This window comes from Zonotrichia albicollis, chromosome 4 (assembly GCF_047830755.1).
Source record: "Zonotrichia albicollis isolate bZonAlb1 chromosome 4, bZonAlb1.hap1, whole genome shotgun sequence".
Taxonomy (NCBI): domain Eukaryota; kingdom Metazoa; phylum Chordata; class Aves; order Passeriformes; family Passerellidae; genus Zonotrichia; species Zonotrichia albicollis.
In genome coordinates, this window is record NC_133822.1 from 8,501,738 (window position 1) to 8,525,004 (window position 23,267).

The 23,267-nt window shown below is 43.4% G+C and overlaps 1 protein-coding gene across 1 annotated transcript in view; it reads left to right on the plus strand.

Annotated features, from left to right (window-relative positions):
• ELAPOR2 (endosome-lysosome associated apoptosis and autophagy regulator family member 2) overlaps window positions 1-23,267 on the plus strand; it is a 111,009-nt gene that overhangs the window by 60,961 nt on the left and 26,781 nt on the right. Inside the window, exons 3-8 of the mRNA XM_005489289.4 lie at window positions 13,245-13,440; window positions 14,502-14,649; window positions 17,227-17,313; window positions 19,645-19,750; window positions 21,029-21,181; window positions 22,441-22,529. Of these exons, the coding sequence (XP_005489346.2) occupies window positions 13,245-13,440; window positions 14,502-14,649; window positions 17,227-17,313; window positions 19,645-19,750; window positions 21,029-21,181; window positions 22,441-22,529 (779 nt within the window). The remainder of the gene's footprint in view (window positions 1-13,244; window positions 13,441-14,501; window positions 14,650-17,226; window positions 17,314-19,644; window positions 19,751-21,028; window positions 21,182-22,440; window positions 22,530-23,267) is intronic.

Genomic DNA, 23,267 nt, shown 5'->3' on the forward strand with positions numbered 1-23,267 from the left:
GCTGCACAACCACTTTTGGTGTACCCTGGAGGACATAGGTATAACTATTTTTTTGTGATGTATGTTATTTCTTCTTAAATCTTGTGATAAATGGTTTAGGTCCAGCAATATTACACTATCCTCAACTTTCTGCTACAGATCTTGACAAATGGTTCACTTTCCTCTCCATCTTCTATTGTTTGTGCCTGTTTCTGGTCTTAAATCAATTCCAATGAGAATTCAGCTGGTTTATAACAATAGATGAATCTGGCTTTTCAATATCTGGCCCCTGCTAGACAAGGTGAAAACTTTTCCTGGGAGATGGGCTCTGATATTATACACCAAAATACAGAATTCTGTTAAATATACTGGAAAACTTTTCTCCTTCTTGTAGTGTTGCTGTTAAATCCCATGGCAATTCAGCTGGTTTGAGAAGCAATCAGATGTTTGACTTTTTTACTGAACCCCTCAGATCCCATCTCCCTGGGCTCTTGGAGTTGTGTATTTTCTTTCTGTGTGTAGTAAATTAACTGGCAGCAGGGGCTGTCTGGCTATGTCCTGATGGCAAAAGTAATTTTAGGTTTTCTCATCTCTTAGTCTTTCACCTTTTGCTTAAAGAACAACCAATCTTTCAGCCTGAAAACATGAATCTGTCAACAGCAGTCAGTCACTGTGGGAATGTGTGGGGAACACCTTTCATATTCAGCTTGGTTAGCGTAGTGGTTTTTGCTGTAAAATATTTTAACCAGCAGAGAGTTTGGCTGACAGTCCATTCTCCAGTGGGTGGGATAAACTGGGAGAGGCAGCTTTTGAAAAGTGACTGCCCAAAAAACCTCTGGAGTTTGCATGTGGGGTCTGTTGTTGATGATGAGTTGTGTTGAAGGTGCTAACAGATATCTCCTTGTCACATTCTCTAAGCTGGTGGCTTCTGTCTCACCTGACAATGCAGCAGCTGTACCAAGGACATCTTACTCTAAAAGCATGAATTTCTGCAGCCTAAGGAAAACAAAAGGTTCTGTATCTGAGGCTTCTACAAGTCATGTTCTTTGTGGATTGTGTGCAGAGTGAGATTTGTGCTGCAGGCTTGGCCAGGGTTTGCACACAACTCACATTATTGGCCCTTTGAGATGCATTCCTTCTCTCAGGCCTGGTGCTATTTTATCCCAAGGTCTATGAAGAAATGCCAGAACTACGCCATATCCTCTGAGCTGAGTCTTTCTGGACATTCTACAAATTTATTCAGATTCTCCTACATCTTTCAAGTCCTACCCTATGCCAGGACATAGAAACTGGGGCTCGTTCTGGAATTTGGTAGAATCCTGGAGTCCCCTTGGGTTTCTCCTTGGTCCTTCAACCTGCAGAATCAGGGCCTACAGTAAAATCACTCTGGGTAGGACAATTTCCAGCTTCCAGTTTCCCCCTTCCAGAGGTCTGCTATCTTCAGAAGTTGTGTTCAGCATCTATTAGTCCTGAGATACCCTGTGGCCAGCAATGTCTCTGCCTTTAAGAGAGGGTTGCACTTGTATAGCAGTTGCAGTTGTGAAATAGCATGAGTTCTTACAGTGTTTTTTTTATTGTTTCCTTGGGGTTAGTAGAGCTCTTAGTGGACACAATGGTATGAGGGAATCTCTATGAGAAAGTGATTTCTTTTGGAGCACATCTGCCATCACTGCTGACTTCACAATGTTTGCAGTTGTGTCCATCTACTCAGAAATGCTGCTGGTTGGGAATATCTGCCGCTGGTCTTTACTGCTCCCTGAAAAGAGAAGTGATGTGCAGTCTGTCATTAATTTTGAATCCTGAGAATACTGTGCCAACCTCTCCTTCTTCCAAATGCTCAGCAGTCCCTCTCTTTAAATTGTGTCTGAACTAGAAATGTGAAAGATGGCATAACAATATGTTAAATGTCTGCTGCTTTGTAAATACGTCTAGACTGTGGCCTCTAGTGGAGTGGAAAGACATTTGAGATTGCTAAAAATGTGTTAGCTCAGGTGCTTCTCATATCTGGAGCAATTGGACTGTGGCATCAGAGCTCAGTCGGTGTCCCGAGATGTGCTCATGTTCAGGATGTTGTGTTTTACTGCTTCTCATTTGGATGAAACCATTTCAAATTAGCTTGCGTGTCTCTGTGCTCTGCTGCATTTTGGAGCACACAGTGACCTGCAAATCACAGCTGACTGTGTCCTGCTGAGCACAGCCTCAACATTCCCTGAAAGTGCTGTAGGCTCCAAAGCCTGCCAGGATCCTACCCCATTTTTGAGTCTTCAGAAACTTCATCAGCACAGCTTACCTGCAGAGAAGAGAGTGTCCTCAGTAGACAGGGCTGTCATATTTTGACTGCTTTGTGACCTGGTTACTAGGAGAAGGATTTTTATATTTTTTTCTTTCTATGAGCACAGAGCAGAGGAATGATCCACCTTCCCCTCCTGCTGCCCTCCTGCCCTCCACATCTCTCCCATGTAGGTGGGGAGGAAGGAGGAGGCTGACATGACAGATTTTTGTGGTGCTGTAGGAAGTCCTGCTAAGCAGTGACCCAGATATGTAAGGGAAGCTGCAGCAGCAGCTCTGCAGTTGCAGCATGCCCTGTTCTGTATTTCACCCCCCTCTGTTTTTTCCTTCCTCTGTGGGGCTGCAGTCATCACCACTTTCAAACCCTGCAGCCTGTGTGCATGGTGTGGTACCTCTGTGGGGCTGGCCACAGCTGTGTCACCTGTGTCATGGCCACACCAGACTGCTTGGGCATCTCTCTGAGGTTTCTGTTTGTTCAGAGCTGAGTCACATTTCTGGTGCTGCCACATCACGGTTGCAAGGGTTCCTGTGAAGAGATGCATTAAAAATCCAGAAAGATTTTGGCCAGGGAAAAGGTAATATTTATTACTCCTAGAGCTCTTCTGGCTCTCCTCTGCTTCCCATTTAAGGTATCCCCTCTGGGCATCTTCCCAATACTGTTCTGGAGGTCGGGTACATACAGGGAGGTGGGAGTGGCAGACAGAGATCCTCCTTCTGCAGAATCCAGACCTCTGAATCACTCCTGACAGTTGGGAATGTGCTTTACTAATTTGATCTCCTTCATTTTTAATTACCACAGATCTCCCTCTGATCCCTCCATGAGTCTGATAGCAGGAAGGGAGTTTAGCTGATAAGGATCACTGCCATCAGGGCAGTTTCTTGGCTTTTTAAATGGAAAATATTGATGGCAGTCCCCGGGAGCAGCATCCTTTAGGGCTAGGCCCTTTTCTCCACCCCCGATGACTGGGATCTCTGGGAGCCCTTTGGTTTGGTGTGGGGCTGTAGGCAGTGTATAATGGGGACTTTTTGAGATTTGGCAGTGGGAGCAGCACTTGGCATGGTGCTCCTGCTGACACTGCACTGCAGCCTGTTTTTGTGACTACCATCAGGCTCTTCTGCCAGCCTGACCATATGCTGCATGATTTACAGTCCAGACTCTGAGTTTGGACCTTCCCTTCCCTTCCCTTCCCTTCCCTTCCCTTCCCTTCCCTTCCCTTCCCTTCCCTTCCCTTCCCTTCCCTTCCCTTCCCTTCCCTTCCCTTCCCTTCCCTTCCCTTCCCTTCCCTTCCCTTCCCTTCCCTTCCCTTCCCTTCCCTTCCCTTCCCTTCCCTTCCCTTCCCTTCCCTTCCCTTCCCTTCCCTTCCCTTCCCTTCCCTTCCCTTCCCTTCCCTTCCCTTCCCTTCCCTTCCCTTCCCTTCCCTTCCCTTCCCTTCCCTTCCCTTCCCTTCCCTTCCCTTCCCTTCCCTTCCCTTCCCTTCCCTTCCCTTCCCTTCCCTTCCCTTCCCTTCCCTTCCCTTCCCTTCCCTTCCCTTCCCTTCCCTTCCCTTCCCTTCCCTTCCCTTCCCTTCCCTTCCCTTCCCTTCCCTTCCCTTCCCTTCCCTTCCCTTCCCTTCCCTTCCCTTCCCTTCCCTTCCCTTCCCTTCCCTTCCCTTCCCTTCCCTTCCCTTCCCTTCTTGCTAAAAAAGAGCTGAAAGGGTTCACATTTTGACCTCATACCATCTTAATATATTATCTCTCTTATTCCACAGAATATTAGTTCTTTTTTGCCATCCTAGGCAAGAATAGGTTGTACCTCATCTCCTTATCTCATAAATGTCTGCTCATTTTGTAGTGCTGTGAGCATAATAAAGAAATTATAGTGGAACTAATGGAACATTTTTAAAGGAGCTGGATTTGCTGTGTTCAAGAGCTGATAGGGTCATTATTATAGTCAGCATCAAAATTCCAGTTGTAATCAGGATGATTTCTTAAGAAAAGAGACAAAAAAAAAAGTTGATAATCTAGAACTTGATCATATTATTGGAACAGGATGCCCAGGGAGGTGGTGGAATCACCATCCTTGCAAGTGTTGAAAAACCATTTAGATGCGGCACCTGGGGGCATGGTTTATTGTTGGAGTTGGAAGTGTTGGGTTAATGGTTGGACTTTATGCTTTTAGATCTTTTTTTCTGGATGCTTTTAGGTCTTTTGCAACCTCAATGGTTCTGTGGCTCTGCTTAGCAAAGTGCACCTTCACCTGGTGCCACTAAGGTGGGAGCAACTTCTTTGAAATCAGAAATGTGCTTCAGTTTTGAAGATATTTGTGTGAGCCTGTAGCAAATGAGAAATGTGAAAAGCTCCACCGACTTCATAAAATAGGCTGTCTTCAATTACTATGGGCTTTACTGGAGTCTGAGAGCAGAATTTGACCTGATTTATTGCTACTGAGCTGTGTTTGTTGAGTGTATTCTAACTTGTGTAATCTGCTCCCAGGATACCACAGGAGGAGATAGGGATCTTCCTGCTAATTGCAGACTCAATTAGGCAAAATGACCATTTTGAGGCTGTTCACTTTATAACTCTTTAGGGCAATTTAAGTGATCAGCAGGAGTTTTAGCATTTTTCTTTCATAACAGAAAACTTAAATGAAGGTTTTGAGTTTGATGTTCTCTCAGTCTTTGGTAAAGTTGGATATCACAAGCAGGTAAGAGCTGGGCCTGCTCCTCACTCCCCTGGAGTCAGGAGGCATCTGCAAATTTTGTGTGCACACACACATTAATGCAGGGCTGCCATGGAGCAAAGCTGTTCAGCTAGCAGGGGTGTGCACAGCACAGTTTGAGAGTTGCTATTGAAAGGCTGTGATTTAGCAAAGCACTCAAGCAGATGCTTATTCCTGTTGCTCTTTGAGCATCCCTGCCAATTCATGTTCCTGACTCCAGCCAGGTATGTGAGTCTTACTGATGCTATTAGGTTTCTCACCTGGGCTGAAGCTTGTGGCTAGACTTCATGGCATTTCCATGAGACATACCCCAGTTTTACAAGTGTTTTTTCCATAATTTTTACTCTGTGCATGAGCAAGACTCTATCTTTGCAAAAGGAGTCACATTGTTAACTTTTTGAAGGAGAGATTAAAAAAAAAATTAGGTAAATAGTTAAAAAGCTGAAGAGTTTGCACCGAACCCTCAGAATTTAATTCTCTTCTCTGGGGAAGAGTTACTGGGAGCTGCATGTTGATGTGTGTACTGAGTTTATGAGGAGAAAGGTTGGCCTTAGTGTCTTTTGATGAATTCTTCACCTTGGTTGTGTACAAAATGTAATTTAAAAAGTTAAAAAGAAATTCCTCTGAGTTACTAATTTCTCTTTCAAGAGGGAAGCAGCTGGCAAGACCTTGAGATTGGTTGTGGCTTGGTAGAGGGATGAGAGGCAAGGGCTGTGTGTGTGTGCAGAGACCATCAAATGGCACTAGAACCACTTTGGTTGATGAGCAGTGAAAATGTGCCTGATGGAGTCAGTAGGGCTGGAGAGATGCTCACTCACCTCCAGATCTGTTTCCTGCCATCTCCACTGGGATGGCTGCTCAAACCCTGGTAGCAAATGTGCTTCCTAAGCTCTTGGTGATTGCTGCATTCCTGCTCTCTACACCACACTGCTGTGAATTGATTATTTCCATTCCAAACCCACACCTTTCAGTGTCCAAATGATGCAATAAAGTGATAATAAAGAGTCCTATGTGCCAGGCCAGCTGGGGAAAAGAGGTGAACTGAAAAAAAGCTTTGCTGTATTTCATTATTTTTTGGATAAAAGGAAAAGTTATGTATTCCTATGAAATGCAAAGGTATTCCACAAAAGGTACTCTTGCCCAAGTTGTATCAGGTTTCAGTATGATCACATTTCTAAGACTAAACAGCTTAGACAGACTTTTTTATTTTTTTAATTAAGATTCAGTCTAGTTCCTGGTAACACATTGGGAAATAATGACTGAAGAAAACGAACATCAATTATTCACAGCCTATTGGAGAAGCCTTGTATAAATTATTCACAGAAGACATTCTGAAGCTGGCAAGATTATAGGAAACATTAATAATAAAGCAATGATTTCCTCTCCTCCTTTGTCTTCCTCTCTTTTTTTCCCTCCTCATTCTGTGCTTTGGTTGCTCCTTGGTTCCATGTTGTGTGGACCCTGATGCCCCAGGGTATCACTGAAAAGCCTCCTGTGCTTGTCCTTGTCCGCAGATTCCCCTCCAGGCTTGTGCCATGTGTCTGCTGAAAACAGCAGCTGTTCTGGGACACAGCTGCCTGATGCTGCCAACCTCACATTTCCACCTCTGCCCATGGGAGGCTGAGACAGTTCAGGCCTGACTCTGCCTGCAGGGGATGGCAGCACATCACCTGAATCCCAGATCCTGAGGCTTTGGATGAACAACACAGCAATGGAGAGGGGAGAGATGGAAAAACAGTGCTTCAGATTATCTTTGCTTTGTATTTTCATTGATTTGTGTAAAACTGCTCAATTGCTATCCCCTTCTGATGTTGTACTGTCGACGGAAGGAGACCAGGACATCAGGTTGATCATCACAGGCCCAATTTTATTGATCAGCACAGCGGGTTAAATACAGTTCGTAATTAACTTCATGCATATTGCAAAAGTTGAGCTCAGGATTGGTTAGTTACATATCAGCAGTTACACCTACTTTTACATTCCTATGGTCCTACTTTTGATACTTTCTACATATTCTTAGGAGATATTCAGGACTAATCTCTACTCCCTTTCTCCATGTTGCAGCAAGGCCACTGATTGCAAGCTGCTGACATCTCCTTTCAGCTTGCTGACTGCTGATTTCTCAGCTTGACCAGTGGCAATATGTCAGCATGGCCTTTCTCAGCTAACCAACTATTAATAAAGCTCTCCACATTAAAGCTCTCCACATTGTACAAATTGGTAAAGTCCAGTCCTGTGTCTTTTTCTTTTTTAATTAATCCTAATTTTTGAAAGCCGGGGGAACACAGAACAATACACATAAACGTGCACGTGTTCAGTGGCAACAGAATAAACAGAAGACCTGAGATAGTTTAGTTTTAGTTTTAAGTAAGAAAAGTCTGGAGGAAAAAGTCTGCTGAGAAGAGTGGTGGAGGTAGAAGTAGTGGGTCCAAGTGGGATGGGAAGCTGGATGAGGAAAGAGGGAAGAGTTAGAGGCCAGGGCTGCATAAGGGAGGAAAGCAATTGAATACATTATAGTTTGGTGTTGGAGGATGCAGGGTATTGAGACAGCTTTGGTTAATTTTCTGGTGAAATCTCAAATATTCTGATCCCTCTCACAATGTGGCAGTATCTGCAAGATACTTGACATGAGAAAACACTCCAGAGGAAAGTTTCAGAGCTCAGGAGAAGCTGAGCAGCCAAATACATGTGAGGATCTACTCTGTTTGGCAATCTTTGCTTATGGTAATCCTGTCCTGATCTGATGCTGGAGCATCAGAGAGTTAAGCAATGTGAGAATGATGTGGTCACTTAATAGAAGAGAAATGTGCCAGCTAATATTGTTCCTAGTGCACCAAAATCACCAGGAGGGTCACTGCTGTACTAAAAGACAATGTGACCCAGGAGACTTGCAGTCAAAGGGCAAATTAGACAAGCTTGTTTATGGTCTGTTTTGGCCTCTGGAGAGCTGTTTCCATGTCTGGCAAGTGATTGTGAAGTGCAATCAGATCTGCCAAGTGATGGATTACAAGCACTCCTTGGAAGTGGTTACCCTGTGGGCTCCTGCTACAGAATGCCCCAGTCCTCATGGTGTGTCCTAGGAGGGAGGCAGGGCACCACTCATCTTGACTCACAGAGTTTAAGATTAAGGGGTGTAATTAAATTTGCTGGTCTGACCTCACAGACCATGAAAATACACCCAGCCAGGCTGATGAAGGGGCTGATAATGGGTATTTGGCATGAGATTTTCTTCCATAAGCTATCCAGTTATGGCATGAAACACTTGAGAGACAAAGGGTCGATCACATGCCATGACAGATTGTTCCAGCAGTCAGTCATTCCTCCTATTAAAAATCTGTGCCTTATTTCTAATTTGAGTTTGTTTGGGTTCAGCTTCCAGAAGGTAGCTCTTCTCATGCATTTGTCTGCTTGATTAAAAAATGCAGCAGGATCTTGTGTTTTCTCCCCCTGGAGATGCTTATATATTAATCAAGTTGACTTGCAATCTTCTTGTGATAAACTAACTAGATTAAGCACTTCAGATCTCTCACTGGAGCACATTACCTCTAATTTTAAAACCATTTGAAATCCTTTTGTTTTGTACTGACCTCCTAAAAATGCCAAATCATATCTATATGCAGCATTATAACAATATTCTTCTCTGTAATACATGTTTCATCCTACATATCTCTACCTGCACCTCTGAATTGATCCAGATCTCACTAGTGTCAGCACACTGACTTTGAGTGGGCTCAGGCTTGGCAACAGCCTCTACCCTGCCAATCTTGATACCATTCCTTTTCTTTTTGCCAGCAGATCATTGAGAAAAATGTGGGCAGCCATCAGACTCAGTCCTGGGCAGGCAGAACTGCCCCCTTCCTCCCTGCTCAAGGATAATTTCTAATTTCTAACAGCCCCACCTGAGATCTGTTACTCAGGCAGTTCTCAATCCCTTTAAGGTGTTCCCCACCTTTCTTCATCAGAGTGACATGCAAAACTAAGCTAACTGTGTTAGCAACCTTGAGTCTGTGACATCCACTCTATTTTATTTGTGGAGTCCTTCGTGGCAGGAAGGAATGAAGAATCTGACTCCATGTTTTCAGAAGGCTAATTTACTCTTTTATGATACTATATTATAATAAAGAATGCTATACTAAACTATACTGAGGAATACAGAAAGGATACTTACAGAATGCTAAAAAGATAATAATGAAAACTCCTGACTCTTTCCAGAGTCCTGACACAGCTTGGCCCTGATTGGCCATTGAATGAAAACAACTCACAGCAGAATCCAAAGAAACAATCACCTGTGGGGAAACAATCTCCAACCACATTCCACATGAGCACAACACAGGAGAAGCAAATCAGATAATTATTGTTTTCCTTTTTCTCTGAGGCTTCTCACCTTCCCAGGAGCAAAATCCTGGGCAAAGGGATTTTTCCAGAAAATATGAATGCCACGTCCACTCCATCACCTTCATCAAGTGACTTGTAATCTCTTTAAAGAATGTAATGAGGTCTGTTTGACAACACTTATACAGTGGTAGCTATTAGCACTGGGTCTCATGTCAATTTTTTATTAAGTGCATACATACGCTGTCAGCTTTATTGCATGTGTGTAGGAATATGTGTGGCTGCCTGTGGCAATGTCTAGTTAAACTGTACTTTACAACATCTTTGTGAGAAAGACTAGTCACCTACAAACTACAGCATCTTTTTTTTTTCCTTCTGTAGTTATTTAGGAAAGCTGCAGCTTCAAATCACCAATAATTGTATCAGCTCCAAAGGCAGCAGTGTATCCAGCACCACAGTGTGTCATGCTGTTCCTAACTGCCTCTGGAAATGTTCTTATAATTTTTAAAATGCCCATGATGGGGCAAATTATGAAATCTTTTCATGCATTCAGAGTTTTCTTTGCAGAAAGAAAGATCACATTCATTCTTCACAATGTGCATTGCTCTGTGTAAGTTGGGGTGTAACAGCCCAAACTGATATTTGAGAGGTGTAATAGTAAAGTTTGCAGTTAGAGAGGGACAGAAAACAGTGATGTCCAGTTATTCAGTAGAGATGGTTTCTCTGAAAATAATGTATCAAATGCCTAAACAAATGGTCTCTGGGGTCAAGGGTATTCACAGAATCTTCCTCTAATGTGGAAGAATATTTTTTCCTCTGGATTCTGAAGAGAGAGGATTAAGTGGAGGACAAATCAGAGCACACACCTAAAATACAGAATTTGTGTTCCCAAAACTTTGCATCACTCTTTAACTTCCTAAGTTGTGATGCAGTCCTTCTTGTTGGCAGCATCTCGTGTGTGTCACCCTCACAAACACAGCAGTGCTGCAATAATTCCAGCTATTTCTGTGGCTGCTGGGAAGTGCTGCATCTGTGCTCAGCTATGTCTTAGTGATATGGAGTAGCCATGAGAAAGGAGAAGCTCCTGGGATGCCCTGGGATGGATCTGTGCTCTGTCCCTCCACAAGTGACTGATCTCCCTGTCTCCAGCTGGGATGAACTCTTGAAATGATGCAATTTAGACTAAAGAAAGTTTGCCCTGTTTTTGGTCTCCCCCTTGATGAAAGACCAAGCTGTGGGACTCTAGGAGAGGAGACCATCTTCATGCTCACCACACAGTGGATTTCCTCCCCACCCTTCTCCAGCTGGAACGAGACCAAATGCTGCATCTGTTCCAATGTTGAAAGTGGTTCATGTTGCCATTAGCCACATTCAGCCCCAAATTGAACCTGGCAAGCAGCTGGCATGCTCAGAGCCAGTTTGCTTGCAGGGGAATGTGTTTTGATGGGAAATGCTGCTGCCTGTTAAATACAATTCTTACAAGGAAAGAAGGTAATTCCCCACCTAAATAAAATAAAGGCTCACCTATTTTCTGGAAGGTGAGAGATGGATGATGTGTCCTGCACAGCAGCTGGCCTGATCTCTTGTACTCTTTTATTTCTCTCAAATGAACAGTTTGCAAGGGGTTAAAACATATTAGTTCAGCTAAAGTAAAAATCTCTGCTCAGCCTCACTGTGATGGAAGAGGAGGCTCTGCTGCCCTCAGCATCTTCATTGTGGCAGTGAATTGCTCACGGTTCTTGACTCCTTAGTTGAATTTCATGATTCTGGAATGGCTAAGCAGTACTCTCAATTTCTTGCTATTTAGCTTTCTCTAAAAACAAAAAAAAAAAAAGTTGAAACTATTAAAGAATTCAAAGATGTCATGAGAGAGCTTACTTTTCTGCTTCCCTGCCTGTTAGCTTCTCTCTGCACCCTTCAAAAGAAAAAAATAAAGCAAGATTTATTAATTATACTAAAGCCATGAGTCAGGACATCTTTATATATTTAAGGTGAAAAGCTGTACAAAGTGTGGTCACAGTTCAGACACACAAGGATGTGTTTAGTGCTTTTTTTCCCAAATCTCTGAAGGAAGCTGTTTCCCACCCCACGTGTAGGGAGATCCTATGGCTTGAGCTGAGGTCACACAGTCAGTCAGGTGGGGTGTTAGCTCTGTCTTGTGTACCACTGCTTATAATGAACCATTTGCCCTTATTGAGGGGGGATATTCTGTCTGTCTGTCAGTCTTTCACAGAAATCCATCATGGCAGGATTTCTTTGTTTATTCCCACCCCACACCCATCTCTGCCTGGATCCTGCCCACTTTCCTTCTTGGTCTATCACCAGTGAGCAACAGGGTTAGAAATCTGTCTCAAGTTCAGAGTATACTGATAGGGCCAAGAAGGAAAAATGACCCTTTGGCAGATCACTCCATCAAAACAGACCTTTAATCTGCTTTCTAGTGGCATGCACTAAGGACAATTACAGAAAGAAATCCTGCTGGTACTGGGACAGAAATGGGAGCCAGAACTGTTAGTTGGATTCAGATGGAGATTCATGTTACACAGCCATGAGTTAATCAAAGTGCTTACAATAAAGCAAGTTTTTCTGCAGCTTAGATAAACACTGGCACATCTGTGGAACCACATTTTCTGGGACTTCAGCCGACGTCATTGTTTTGGGCCAGTTTCACCACTGTGGCTGCCAGTCTGCTCTCATCCTGCAGTTTCCCAGGCTAATGAGTTTATGTCTGTCAAAGAGAGTGTCTGAAAGATCTGTCACTGTGCAGTGTGGCATGTGTGAAACAGAAGAAAATCCCATCATTTCTTGGGATGTGAGTTGTGTGCATTGCTCTGGATCCTGCTTTGGCTTGACTGGCGTAGTTTAAAAACCTGCAAACATTGTAGGAAGTACTATGGGCTGCAGAAAGTGCTCATTTGTTTTTCGTTCAGGATGTTCAGTCTCAAAGAGGACAGGATGCAGCATGGTACTGAGGGAAAATGGGATGGCATGCCATTGAAATGAGTGTCCAGGCAGGAATTATGATTCCTGACACAGGCATGGGACTCTGTGGGCTGACAGGACTTCAGCTACTGTTCAGGTATCTCTTTCATAATGGGAATAATCTTCCCTTAGCAGGCAGAGATGTGATCGGGGGACAAGGAGCATACAGCTGTTAGGAGGAAATAATTGTAGAGACATCAGAAAAAAAAGCACTTTGTGAATATACCTCCTAATTGTACTTCCCTTAATTACACAGATTTTGAATAATGTCTTTGCTGTGCTGACAACCAGTGGTTATTTTCTCAGCATGTTAATGTCACCCTAATCAAAGATCCTCATCTTCTAGTCACAACCCTGTGGGTGACCTTTTCCAAGACCACATGGTCTATCAGGCAAGATGTTTGAGGCTTTGTAGGTAGTTCATGTGAGGAGAAACACAGAGAGGTCTTTGGATTAGGTCTGCTACTCTCAGGCAAGGTTTGTAGTGTTATATGATTCTCAGCCTGCTGCTGTGTGCCCTTCTTAGCCTAGGTGAGTAGAAAAGTCTGTTCTGGCTCTCAAGTACTGGTGGTTTTAATTGAGTTCAAAGTGTAACAGTTGGGTGAGCAAGTGTAAGGAGAACTATTATAAATCCTCGTTTTCACAAATTGCTTTATGACACAATCTGTCAATAGAGATTTTGTTTCTAAAAATCTTCTTTTGCCAATGGAAGCAAGCTTCAATTAGGAGCTGTCATTGGGGTTTGGTTTTAGTGCTGCCACTCCAATGAAAACCCAGATGAACATCTCAATTTTGCTGATGATGTTGGTAGTTCTGCTGTTATGTTCCTGGGACTGGGACATTCTGTTTGGTTCCCTTTAGTGGCAGTTCAATCTTAATTAATTAAGTGGCAGAAAAAAAAAAAGAAGGAAATTAATAAGGATTGATGAATTCATTCCTATGTTGTAAATTATTGTCTCCCCAGCTTTCTCCTGTGCCTCTGGTGAGTACCTGGAGATGAAGAACCAGGTGTGCAGCAAGTGTGCAGAGGGGACCTACTCACTGGGCAGTGGGATCAAGTTTGACGAGTGGGATGAGCTGCCAGCAGGATTCTCCAACGTGGCGACGTTCATGGACACGGCACTCGGCTCCTCCGAGGGCAAAGCCGACAGCTGCAACAAGTGAGGAGCCCTGCTTGCGCCTGGCCTGGGCAGCTGGGGGCAAACCTGGGACAGCTCAGCAGCACAAAGCTGCTTAATGACTCACCTAAGCTCTGCAGAGAGCAGCCAGCCCTGCTAATGGCGAAGGAGGGTGGCTGGGAGGTGAAATCTGTACCCCACCTCTTTGCTGTCACCGTGGTCTCCTTGGGCTCATCAGCAGCCACTGAGTTTAAGGCCAGCCTGGAGCTGCTCTTATTTGGGTCATGGTATAGTGAATGTGGCTTTATAGTAAAAGGTCCTTTTATGGCCTATTTAGGGACCTGTGGTGCTTGCAGAATGCTGTTTCTGAGTGTAATTGAAGGTATATTGAACCTGTGGATAATAGAACTTTCTTATATAGGCTGAGTCCTAAATTTTTCATACCATATCCTTTCCCTTGCACAGTTTCAGTGAAAAATATTGTTTAATATTATTAATGTAGCATATAAAAATATGTAAAGATATAAAATAAAATGATTAAAAATTATTATATATTATTATATATTATGATATACTATATATAAATATATAAAATAATTTGTATATAGAGAGAATTTACATTATCTGTTATTAATTTATTATTTATACTATTAGAAAGATTATTTATATATTTATTATTATTAATAATTTTATTTTATATATTAATTATACATAAATAATGCATATATAATTTCTATTGAAATATGTTTTTATATGTAAAATAAATATTTATAGTACATAAAATTATATACTATTATTTATTGTTATACAAAATAATATATAATATAATATATTATATTGTGTATCATTATATTACATAATAGATGAGATATAATATATATTATTATATAAAATTATATATAAAGATATAAAATAAAATTATTACATTTACTATATCTGAAAAATAAATGGAGATCCTGTAATAATTTTAAAAATTCACTGCAGTTAGCTGTTTTGGGATTCAGGGGTCTTTATTATGTAACATGTTGCTGTGTATTAGTGTACAAAAAGTCTCTTCAGTATCTGTGATCTCAGTTGAGGCTTGTTTTGTTTATGTTCCCCAGCTCTTCATGGACACCTCGAGGGAATTACATCGAGTCCAACAGGGATGACTGTACGGTTTCTCTCATCTACGCTGTGCACCTGAAGAAATCCGGCTCTGTCTTCTTTGAGTACCAGTATATTGACAACAACATCTTCTTTGAATTTTTTGTAAGGCCTTTAAAATGGTGAATCCAACCTTATTTTGCAAGAATTCACCCCAGATCATTAGCAGCAGTTTTCTCCCTTTTAAGTTCCCTGCATGCCCATAACTTGTTATCTCTGAACGATATAAAAAATTCTGCTTCTATTTCTGTCACTTATACTGTCTTGTGGCATTTATTTATCTTCAGAACTCAGTCTGAACTGATTCTGTCTGCCATGCACTGGGATTTTGCCATTAGGGATCATGACTGCCCCATTTAGTCCATCCTTTTGCAAGACAGGTGTTGGTGGTAGATGCTCCTATTTAGGGGTGTCTGATTTGAGATGTCTTTGAAGGGACTTGACATGTAAAAAGACTTCCTCCAAGGTGGTACTATGTGGAAACCTTTAGTTTTAGGTCAGTTTGTGTCCTAGTAATTTAGTAATTAAGATGAAAAGAAAAGCAGGAGAAATTCAGGTGGCTTTCAGCAAGAATTAGTCTCTGAGGATGTGTCCATGCTGTGAAAAGGAGGGGCTGGGGATCATTAGCTCTGACATGGGAACAGCTTGGCTGGGCTTGCACCATGGTGTGCTCAAATTGCTGGAACTCTCTGGTCAGCAATGAGCAGAATGGGGAAGGCAGCCCTTCTCTGCCCACCTGGATGGACTGGCTGCTGCCCAGTGAGCTGGAGGGTTCCCAGCACCAGGATTTGCAGTGGGGTATAAATGCCCCACATTACTGAGGTGCTTTGGAAGGTTCCACTGTCCTTGTCATGTTGTACCTGCCATGTGGGACAGAAAAAATGTGATGGGAGGGTGACTCAGAGAGGCAGATGACTGGAAGTTTTCAGTCTCCTCTGTTACTGCCCCTTTACCTGTCTGACAAGCTCTGTTTTTCATCAGAAGGACACAGCTCATGGCACCTCACAGGAGTGAGAACTCTTAGCTGGTGTTGGTTAACATTTATTGAAGTTTGGGGAAAAGTGCAAAGTGTCTTATCCTTAGTAGAGCCAGAAAAGGAAGACAAAAATTACCTGTTGGAGGCACCTTCATGCTGCTCCATCAGTGTGATAGCTTGCTGCTGCACTTGGATAACAGACCATGCAGGCTATGTTACTTAGGCATTTCTGTTTCGTATTAGACTACCCTGCCTTCTTCATGGGAATAAAGCAGCAACCATGCTTTCTGCTGTCAGGTGAGTGTGCCAGGATTATGAATCCCAGCTCCAGTTGCTTGACTGACTGGCGGATCTGTAAATATATTGTTTCTGTGAGCACTGGCTTTGAGAATGGCTTCTTGATTATTGCTTTTGTCCATATCCCACTCATTCGCCTTCTCTGAATTTATCATTCCCTGTTCAAGAAGCAATGAGTGCTGCAGCCCCTTATAGAAATGCTCATAAATTCCTAGTCAGCCTCAGTATTTCAGGGAAACCATATTTAATTCTCCTGTAAAAGTCATTTTTTTCCCTCCAGCATGCCTTTGTGCTGAAATATATTTAACAATGACACTTTAGCTCTGGACAGTGGCATTTCAGTGGCAGTGGCATTGGCATTTCAGTCCCAGTGGCACCATTTCACTGGGAAATGGTGAGGTGTTTTTTCTGCCCTTCTTTGGCTCTATTTACATATTGCAGCCCTTTACATCTGCTGAGAAGAGGCTGTATATTCTTACCTCCTCTTTGCAGGTGGGAACCAAGACAAAAGGGTGTTGTAGCTCAGGTTGCACAAGATAATTAGGGATTTTCCTTCTACACAGGTGCTTCTTCACACCTCTTTTCCTCAATGCAGTTGGTCTAGGTGGGAATTGAGTGTAGAGATGCTTTGGAGGATGTGGAGTTGCACAGCTTATTTCAGATTTGATTTGGAGCAACTTTAAGGAGGATCCTTGACTCCAGGTCAAGTGTGTGAAAGTGTTGAAGTGGCCTTTCTCCCTGGTGCAATAAAAGCTGAGTATGTGATCTTGTGCCTCAAAGGGAACTTGATACCTTTTCATCTGAGAAGGTATAAGAAGAAAGAGCTGCACCAAACCCTGCTGTAAGGAAATGATTCTGAGCTGCCCTGGACCCAGGCAAGGGACAGACAGCCTCCCACTTCTGCCAGGACAGACTCCCCATGGCATGTTGCCTCTGCCTTGAAAGCTTTACTCTCATCCCTGGGCCATGTGGCAGCAGGCCAAAGGGAAAGCCCTTATTGGCTGTAGAGATAACATTTTGTCTTCCAGCTTTGGCCCATCCACTCCTGCTTCCCCTATGACTTAGAAACCTCTGGGTTTTAGAGAATTAAGTCTTGGTAGGCTCAGGAGAAGGATAAAGGAGCAAGACAAGATGCTCAACATCCTTGTCTGCCCATACAGCACGAGGACAAGCCTGAGATCATCTCATCCTGCTCTTTTTTTACCATCTATGTCAGAGGGGGCTGGTGGAGGCACTGTTAAGCTGTTGCAGATGTTGAAAGTTTGGGGTTTATCTTGCCACAAGTAAGGCAGCTGTCTAAATATGCAGACAAGAGGAGCAGAACTGAATCTTATCATTCCCAGTAGTCATTATGCTGCCAGAGAGATGCACCTGATTGAAGTCACTGATAATTGTGTTTTTATTAACAGATTCAAAATGACCAGTGCAAAGAAATGGAGTCCACAGCAGACAAATGGGTGAAGCTCACAGACAACGGGGAATGGGGCTCTCATTCTGTAAGTGTGTGAAAAATTCCTCAATGAAGTTTTTTTCCATTTTTAAATGTCTGTAATTTCCTCTGTCCAGACACCAAACATGGGCCAGCTCCTGTGAATGCATTTGAAGAAGCAGAGCTTTCCTAGCACTGAGGGGAAAAGTCATGGAGATCCCTAAGGAGCTGATCATAAAGGAAATTATATAGATGCAAGAGTTTGTATTGATTTCCATGGGCTTTGAATTAAGTGTTTTATGAGGTTGAATAGATTTATGCAAATCTGCATGCCACAATCACTCTGCATGATTGTAATTGAAATCTTGTACAACAGTTGTTTGCTCATGAGAGCACAAGATTATTCTCAGTGCCTTGGCAGAGCAGTGGGAGTGGGGTGTGCATGTGGAGACAAGCAGGATGGGCATTTCATTCCCAAGTGTGTGCAGAAGAACTGGGCTGCACCCAACTTCTGCTCCATGGGGGCTTGTGTGAAAAACCAGCTGGCAGCACCAGGGTGGTTCCTGCAGCAGGGATATGAGCCTGTCTGTGTTGGGGGTAGGAGCCCTTTGGCTGCCTGAGTTTGCCCTGTGAACATTACATTCACAGGATCATGCGCAGACCAGCTCATCAGCTGAGGCCTGGCTCCCACTACACCATCACACCCTTGTCCCCAGAGCCATATCAGCAAAGGCCCAGCACAGAGGACATTGTGCCACAAGAAAAAGGCTTTTGTGGGCATAGGCAACTGCACACTCTCTGTTTTCCATCGGGTGCTTTTCCTCCTGGAGGAGAAACTGTGTTCCTGAGGCAGCTCTGGTTGGAGTGCCTGTTAGGTCGGGTGCAAAACCAGTGCAGGTTACAGTGGGAGGCTGGAAAGCTGGCTGAGATGGGACGAGAGGCATGAGCTGAGAGGTAGATCCAAGGCCAGGGCGCTGATTTGGGTGACCAGAGGGATGTAGGCAATCTGCATGGGAGATGGTGCCATCTGAGCTCCTCATCTGGGATGTGCAAGTGTCCTCACTGTCTATAAAATGTGTTGGGATGGCTGATTGAAATGTAGACATGGGCTAGGTGAGATGATGATTCTGTCTGTCCTGAAGGGCTTTTTCTGTAAATCCTGCCAAGGTGTCTTCTGTGAGCACAATTTTCCAGGTGCTGCAGTCTCTGCTCTCAGCAGGTGAGTCCTGCTGCTGGAGCTGGTGTTGGGTCCCTCACCTCACACAACCTGGTGCCTGTTTCAGTATGGTCCCAGTTCCCCTGTTAGACATGATAGCTCAGCTCTCCTCTGCCCCTGTGGGTAGCAGATGTTTGGGTGTGGGAGATACAATATGCTGTATTTCCACTTAGCTAAATTTTTCAACTCTTTATCCTGGGTGAACAAAAACTGTGGTCCTGCCAGGCCTGCTGTAAATTGCATTATCCTGGACCCTTATGCTGGTAGAGTTTATCCCTCTTCTTGTGTGAAAATACAGCACTTTCAGGCCATTATCCTGCTATTGGACTAAACATCTTGTACTGGGCTAGTAGATATGGAACACCAGGCCAGGCAGGGGCTTGGTGAACCTGCTGCTTTTAGTGATGAGAGTTAGACCATAGTTACACAAGAGAGTTGAAGGCAGAAGGCACCAAAACTGCTGTTGGAGGAGTTTCCTGCCTTCTTACTGCCCCTTATCTCATTCACAATGCCACCAACCCACCACCCTTCCACAGGGGTTGTGCAGTCACTCGCTGCACCATGCCATGAACACAAGTGGGTCAGGGCAGTCAGAAACCAGGTTGTTTTCTGCATCTCATTTGCTGTTTGCAGTCAGAAATGAGCAGGAGGGATGCGACTGCTGCTGGAGATAGCCGTGGATTGTGTCTGGCTTACTGGTCTTGATACTGTGGTGTTACATGCAGATAGAAGTTGATTTTTAAAACCTATAAACAAAATTCACTTGTGAACTGGATTTTCAAAGTCTGGGTCCTGTTGAGTTTCTTTATGAAAGAGTATCTCAAGGCTTTAAAAACAAACTGATTGACTGTATCTGAACATAAGGCTGGAGATAAAAGCTCTTGAGTGCCAAGGGTAATTGGATAAAGACAGGAACAGCTTTTTCCAAATTCTGCTTACAACAAGGTCAGAAACAGCTCTTGGTGTTTTTCCAACTGGGGTGTTGAGAAACATTTCCATAAAGCACATTTTGGCACTCCTCAGATATGTCTGTACAACATCTGTCTATTGTTTTACCATTACCTCTTGACCCAATAAACAGCACAGGAAAAGCTGCTAGGATGCAAGAAATTTGAATGGAAGTAGGAAATGAAACAAAGTCTTGGCAAGAGGATGTTTGTTAACTCACATGTGTTGTTGCAGGTAACTCTGAAATCAGGTAGCAATATATTATACTGGAGAACAACAGGGATTCTCATGGGCTCCAAAGTTGTAAAACCAGTTTTAGTGAAGAACATCACAATTGAAGGTAAGTAGAATTTGTCTTTGAGGTTTTATCTCACTCTTTTGTCACACTGTTTGCCCAGTGTTATTTCTGCTGCTGTGCCTACAGCACTGAAGTGTTTTTTTTAGCCCCTTGCCCTCTGTCTCTTCCTCTGAAGAGTAGAAACAGAACAGCAAAACTTCTCAGTGAGGAAAGGCTGAAAAATTAGTTTATCTGGAAAATGTTGCCATCTACTGGAAAAGACTGGATTAGCAAAGAGAGAGAAAAAGGAATAAATATGTTTTCTTTATTGTAGGATAGAAAGAAGGTGGTTTTTGGTGACCCTCTCAACAGGGATAACTGGATATATATCATAACAGTGACAGTTGAATTAATATTCAAATGTTTTTTCCTGAGATGTTTTTCCTGAGATTCCTCTTTTTTCCTGGAATTGCTCTTTTGGTCCTAGGCTAAGTGTAATAAAACTGGGAGTGTCATATAAGGTTCTCAGATGGGTCAGACTTTATTGAGGTATAAACATTAAAGACTTAAATTATGGGTCAGCAAAGCCAAAGTGTCTTAAGTGAATGGTGAAACTGAGTGTGATTTTTATGCTGTTTTATACAGCTGGTTTGCTCTCGGGGTCTTTTGGGTCACTGTGACCCCGAGAATATTAAAAATTTCTTTTCCCAACCTGAGTGCTTGAAGGAGTAATTTCTCGGTCTCAAGGTTGTTTATTGTATCTTATCTATAAAAAATTTTCTCCTGCCCTGCCAAGGTCCATCCAGCAGGACAGTTCCAGGCACTCTGCCTGCCCCCAGGGCAGTGTTATATTTTTATACTAAAAACTAAGTGTACAATGTTTACAATTACTCTCCAACACCTATCACCTATGTTAGACAGTGAGCTTCTAATCTAAACCAATCTGTAAGTGCCAATATCACAGCAGAAGACGGAGGCCAAGAAGAAGGAGAAAGGCTGGACATGCACAGTTCCCTCCATTTTGCCTCCTGAATCCCTGTACCAGAAACCCTAAAATCTACTTTTCCACGCTGTGATAACTTCACTGTTATTCTACATAAACTGTCATGGCTTGCTGATCTTCATTTAAGGTTGGTAATTTCCTCCATGGGTATGGAGCAAAACCACAGGCATTTTGGGCTCCATACCAGGGCTTCTGAGCCCCCTGGCAGCGGTCTTGGCCATCCTGGACAGCCAGAGGGATGTTCTGGGTTCCCACAGTGTGCTCTCAGCCATAAGCCCAGGTAGGCAGCAGTTACAGATGTGTCTCTTTGAGTGCTTTACCCAGAATTTTTCTTACAGGAGTTGCGTACACGTCTGAATGCTTCGCGTGCAAGCCTGGAACCTTCAGTGACAAACCAGGTGCCTCTGGCTGCCAGGTGTGCCCACGAGATACTTACTCTGAGAAAGGGGCTAAAGAGTGCACCAAGTGTAAAGAAGAAATTTATTATGCAGGTACATAAACCAAGTGGGACAAGCAAAACCAGGAAGGTCTGAGTATATGCAGTCATGGGCTGTTTCAGATGTGAGCACGGTTGTATCCAGCAGTGACAGTCTCCAGCTGATATCTAAAGGGGAAATTATTGACTTCCCAAAATATGCAGAGGGCACATAGATGCATAATGGGCCGCAATCAAACGTTGTTAGTTCCATCAGTGCTAGCATGAAGGGATGGAGGCCTTTTTGAGCAGGAAGGGGAAGAGTTCTTCTGAAGAATAGAGTGGTGGTGCTGTGCCCTCTCGTGGTAATTTGTGTTATGAGTTGGCAATGACAGGAATTTGCTTCATCACTGCCTTCAGCCTTAACATGTTTTGAGGATGTCCTTTCCAAACTCTCCCTCCTGGCTTGCCCCTGCCTCCTGTGGGGTGGGAAAATGAAGTGATCTAGTTGCAAAACCTAGTCCCAAAGTGTTCTGTGTTTCCAGCTATGATTAGGTGGTGATCTTCAAATGACATGGTCCTAATCTATTCTTCATAGTCAAAAGGTCTCCAAATTTCTTCCTTGTAGTAGTTTTAGAAAGTTCTTGAAGAATCATTTACTGACCTATCAGTTACTGATAGCACCAGCTATCACCAATGGCTGCAAATGCATGGGGACCTGGGCCTCTGCTCACAGTGGGAATGGAAATACTACAAAATTATCTGGCAAGAGAAAAAATTGGGCCAGTGTTGTAAGGAAGTCTCTACAGGATTAGAGTGGTTGTGTTCCTTATCAAGTAAGAAAATATTTCCATGCTCTGTAAACTGTATAAATTGTTGTTTGAAGTGGGGAGGGTGTGATGGAATCATAGTGGTTTGGATTGGAAAGGACCTTAGAAATAAGCTCATTCCAAGCCCTGTGCCATGGGCAGGGAATTTTCCACTAGACCAGTTTGCTCAAATACCTATCCAACCAGGCCTTAACCCAGAGATGCGATGTTCACAACTTTTCTGGGTGACCTGTTCCAGTGTCTCACCATCCTCAGAGTAAGCAACTTCTTCCTAATAATTGTCCCTGAATACACTGAATCAGTGAATTTCAGTGTGACAGTGTTTCACAGCTGGTATTTCCCCTGTTCCCCTGCTTCATTTCAGGGGCAGACACCATTAAAAGCTTGATTTTTCAGTTTATAATTTTCTGCTGACTCATTTTAACCTCCAGATTTCAAGCTTGTTATGTTTGTTTCTAGGGACCATTTGATGATTTAATGTCCTGTTTCTCACCTTTTCTTTTAGAGGAGGGATCCAGTGCGTGCATAGAGCGACCTCCATGCACAAGCAAAGACTTTTTCCAGATCCACACCCCATGTGATAAGGAGGGAAAAGTAAGTAGAAGGCAAGGTACTATTTTTAAGCTCACCGACCTTATTGCTATCCCTGCATTTGAAAGCAAGGTAGTTCTTTTCAGGAATTCATTTCCCAATTACTTTCCCAGTTTTGCTTTCAGTATCAAATCTGTGGCTTTGGGCTTGTCCTTTGCCTGCCCTCTCTGCAGCCTTTAACCCTCTGTAAGAATCTGCCAGATAATGGGTCTGCCTAAGCGATGTGTTTTGCTGAGATGATAAGCTCCTTGCACTTGTCTGATGGGGTCACTGGGGCTGCTTCCACACTTCCATGCTGCTGGAACACAGGGTGAAGCACTGTCCCAACATAAACCCATCTCTTTAGTTGTTAATAATCTTTCTGGCATACTTTAAGCTTGTGATGACTGTCCCTGCAGCACCCAGGGATAATTCAGATGATACCATGGCCCAGGAGCAGTGGATACAACCATCTCTATTTCAGGTAGAGGAGTGTTTGGCTGCATGGGTATGAAGTGTGTCATGTCCCTTGGTTTTAGCATCAAAGGACAGGTTAAACTCTTGCCTGTGGTCTGGTAAAATAATGGTATATACATAGTCTGGAGTGTCCGTGTGTGTCAGCTTAGCTGCTGGTAACGTGCTTGTCCCATGGGATGCCTCAAATCACCTGGACTCTCAGGACATTGTTTCACCCAGAGACCTTAGATCCACTTGGTCTCTCATAGAGGGACCTACTGGTGGAGCAGTCTGGCTTTGTCCTAG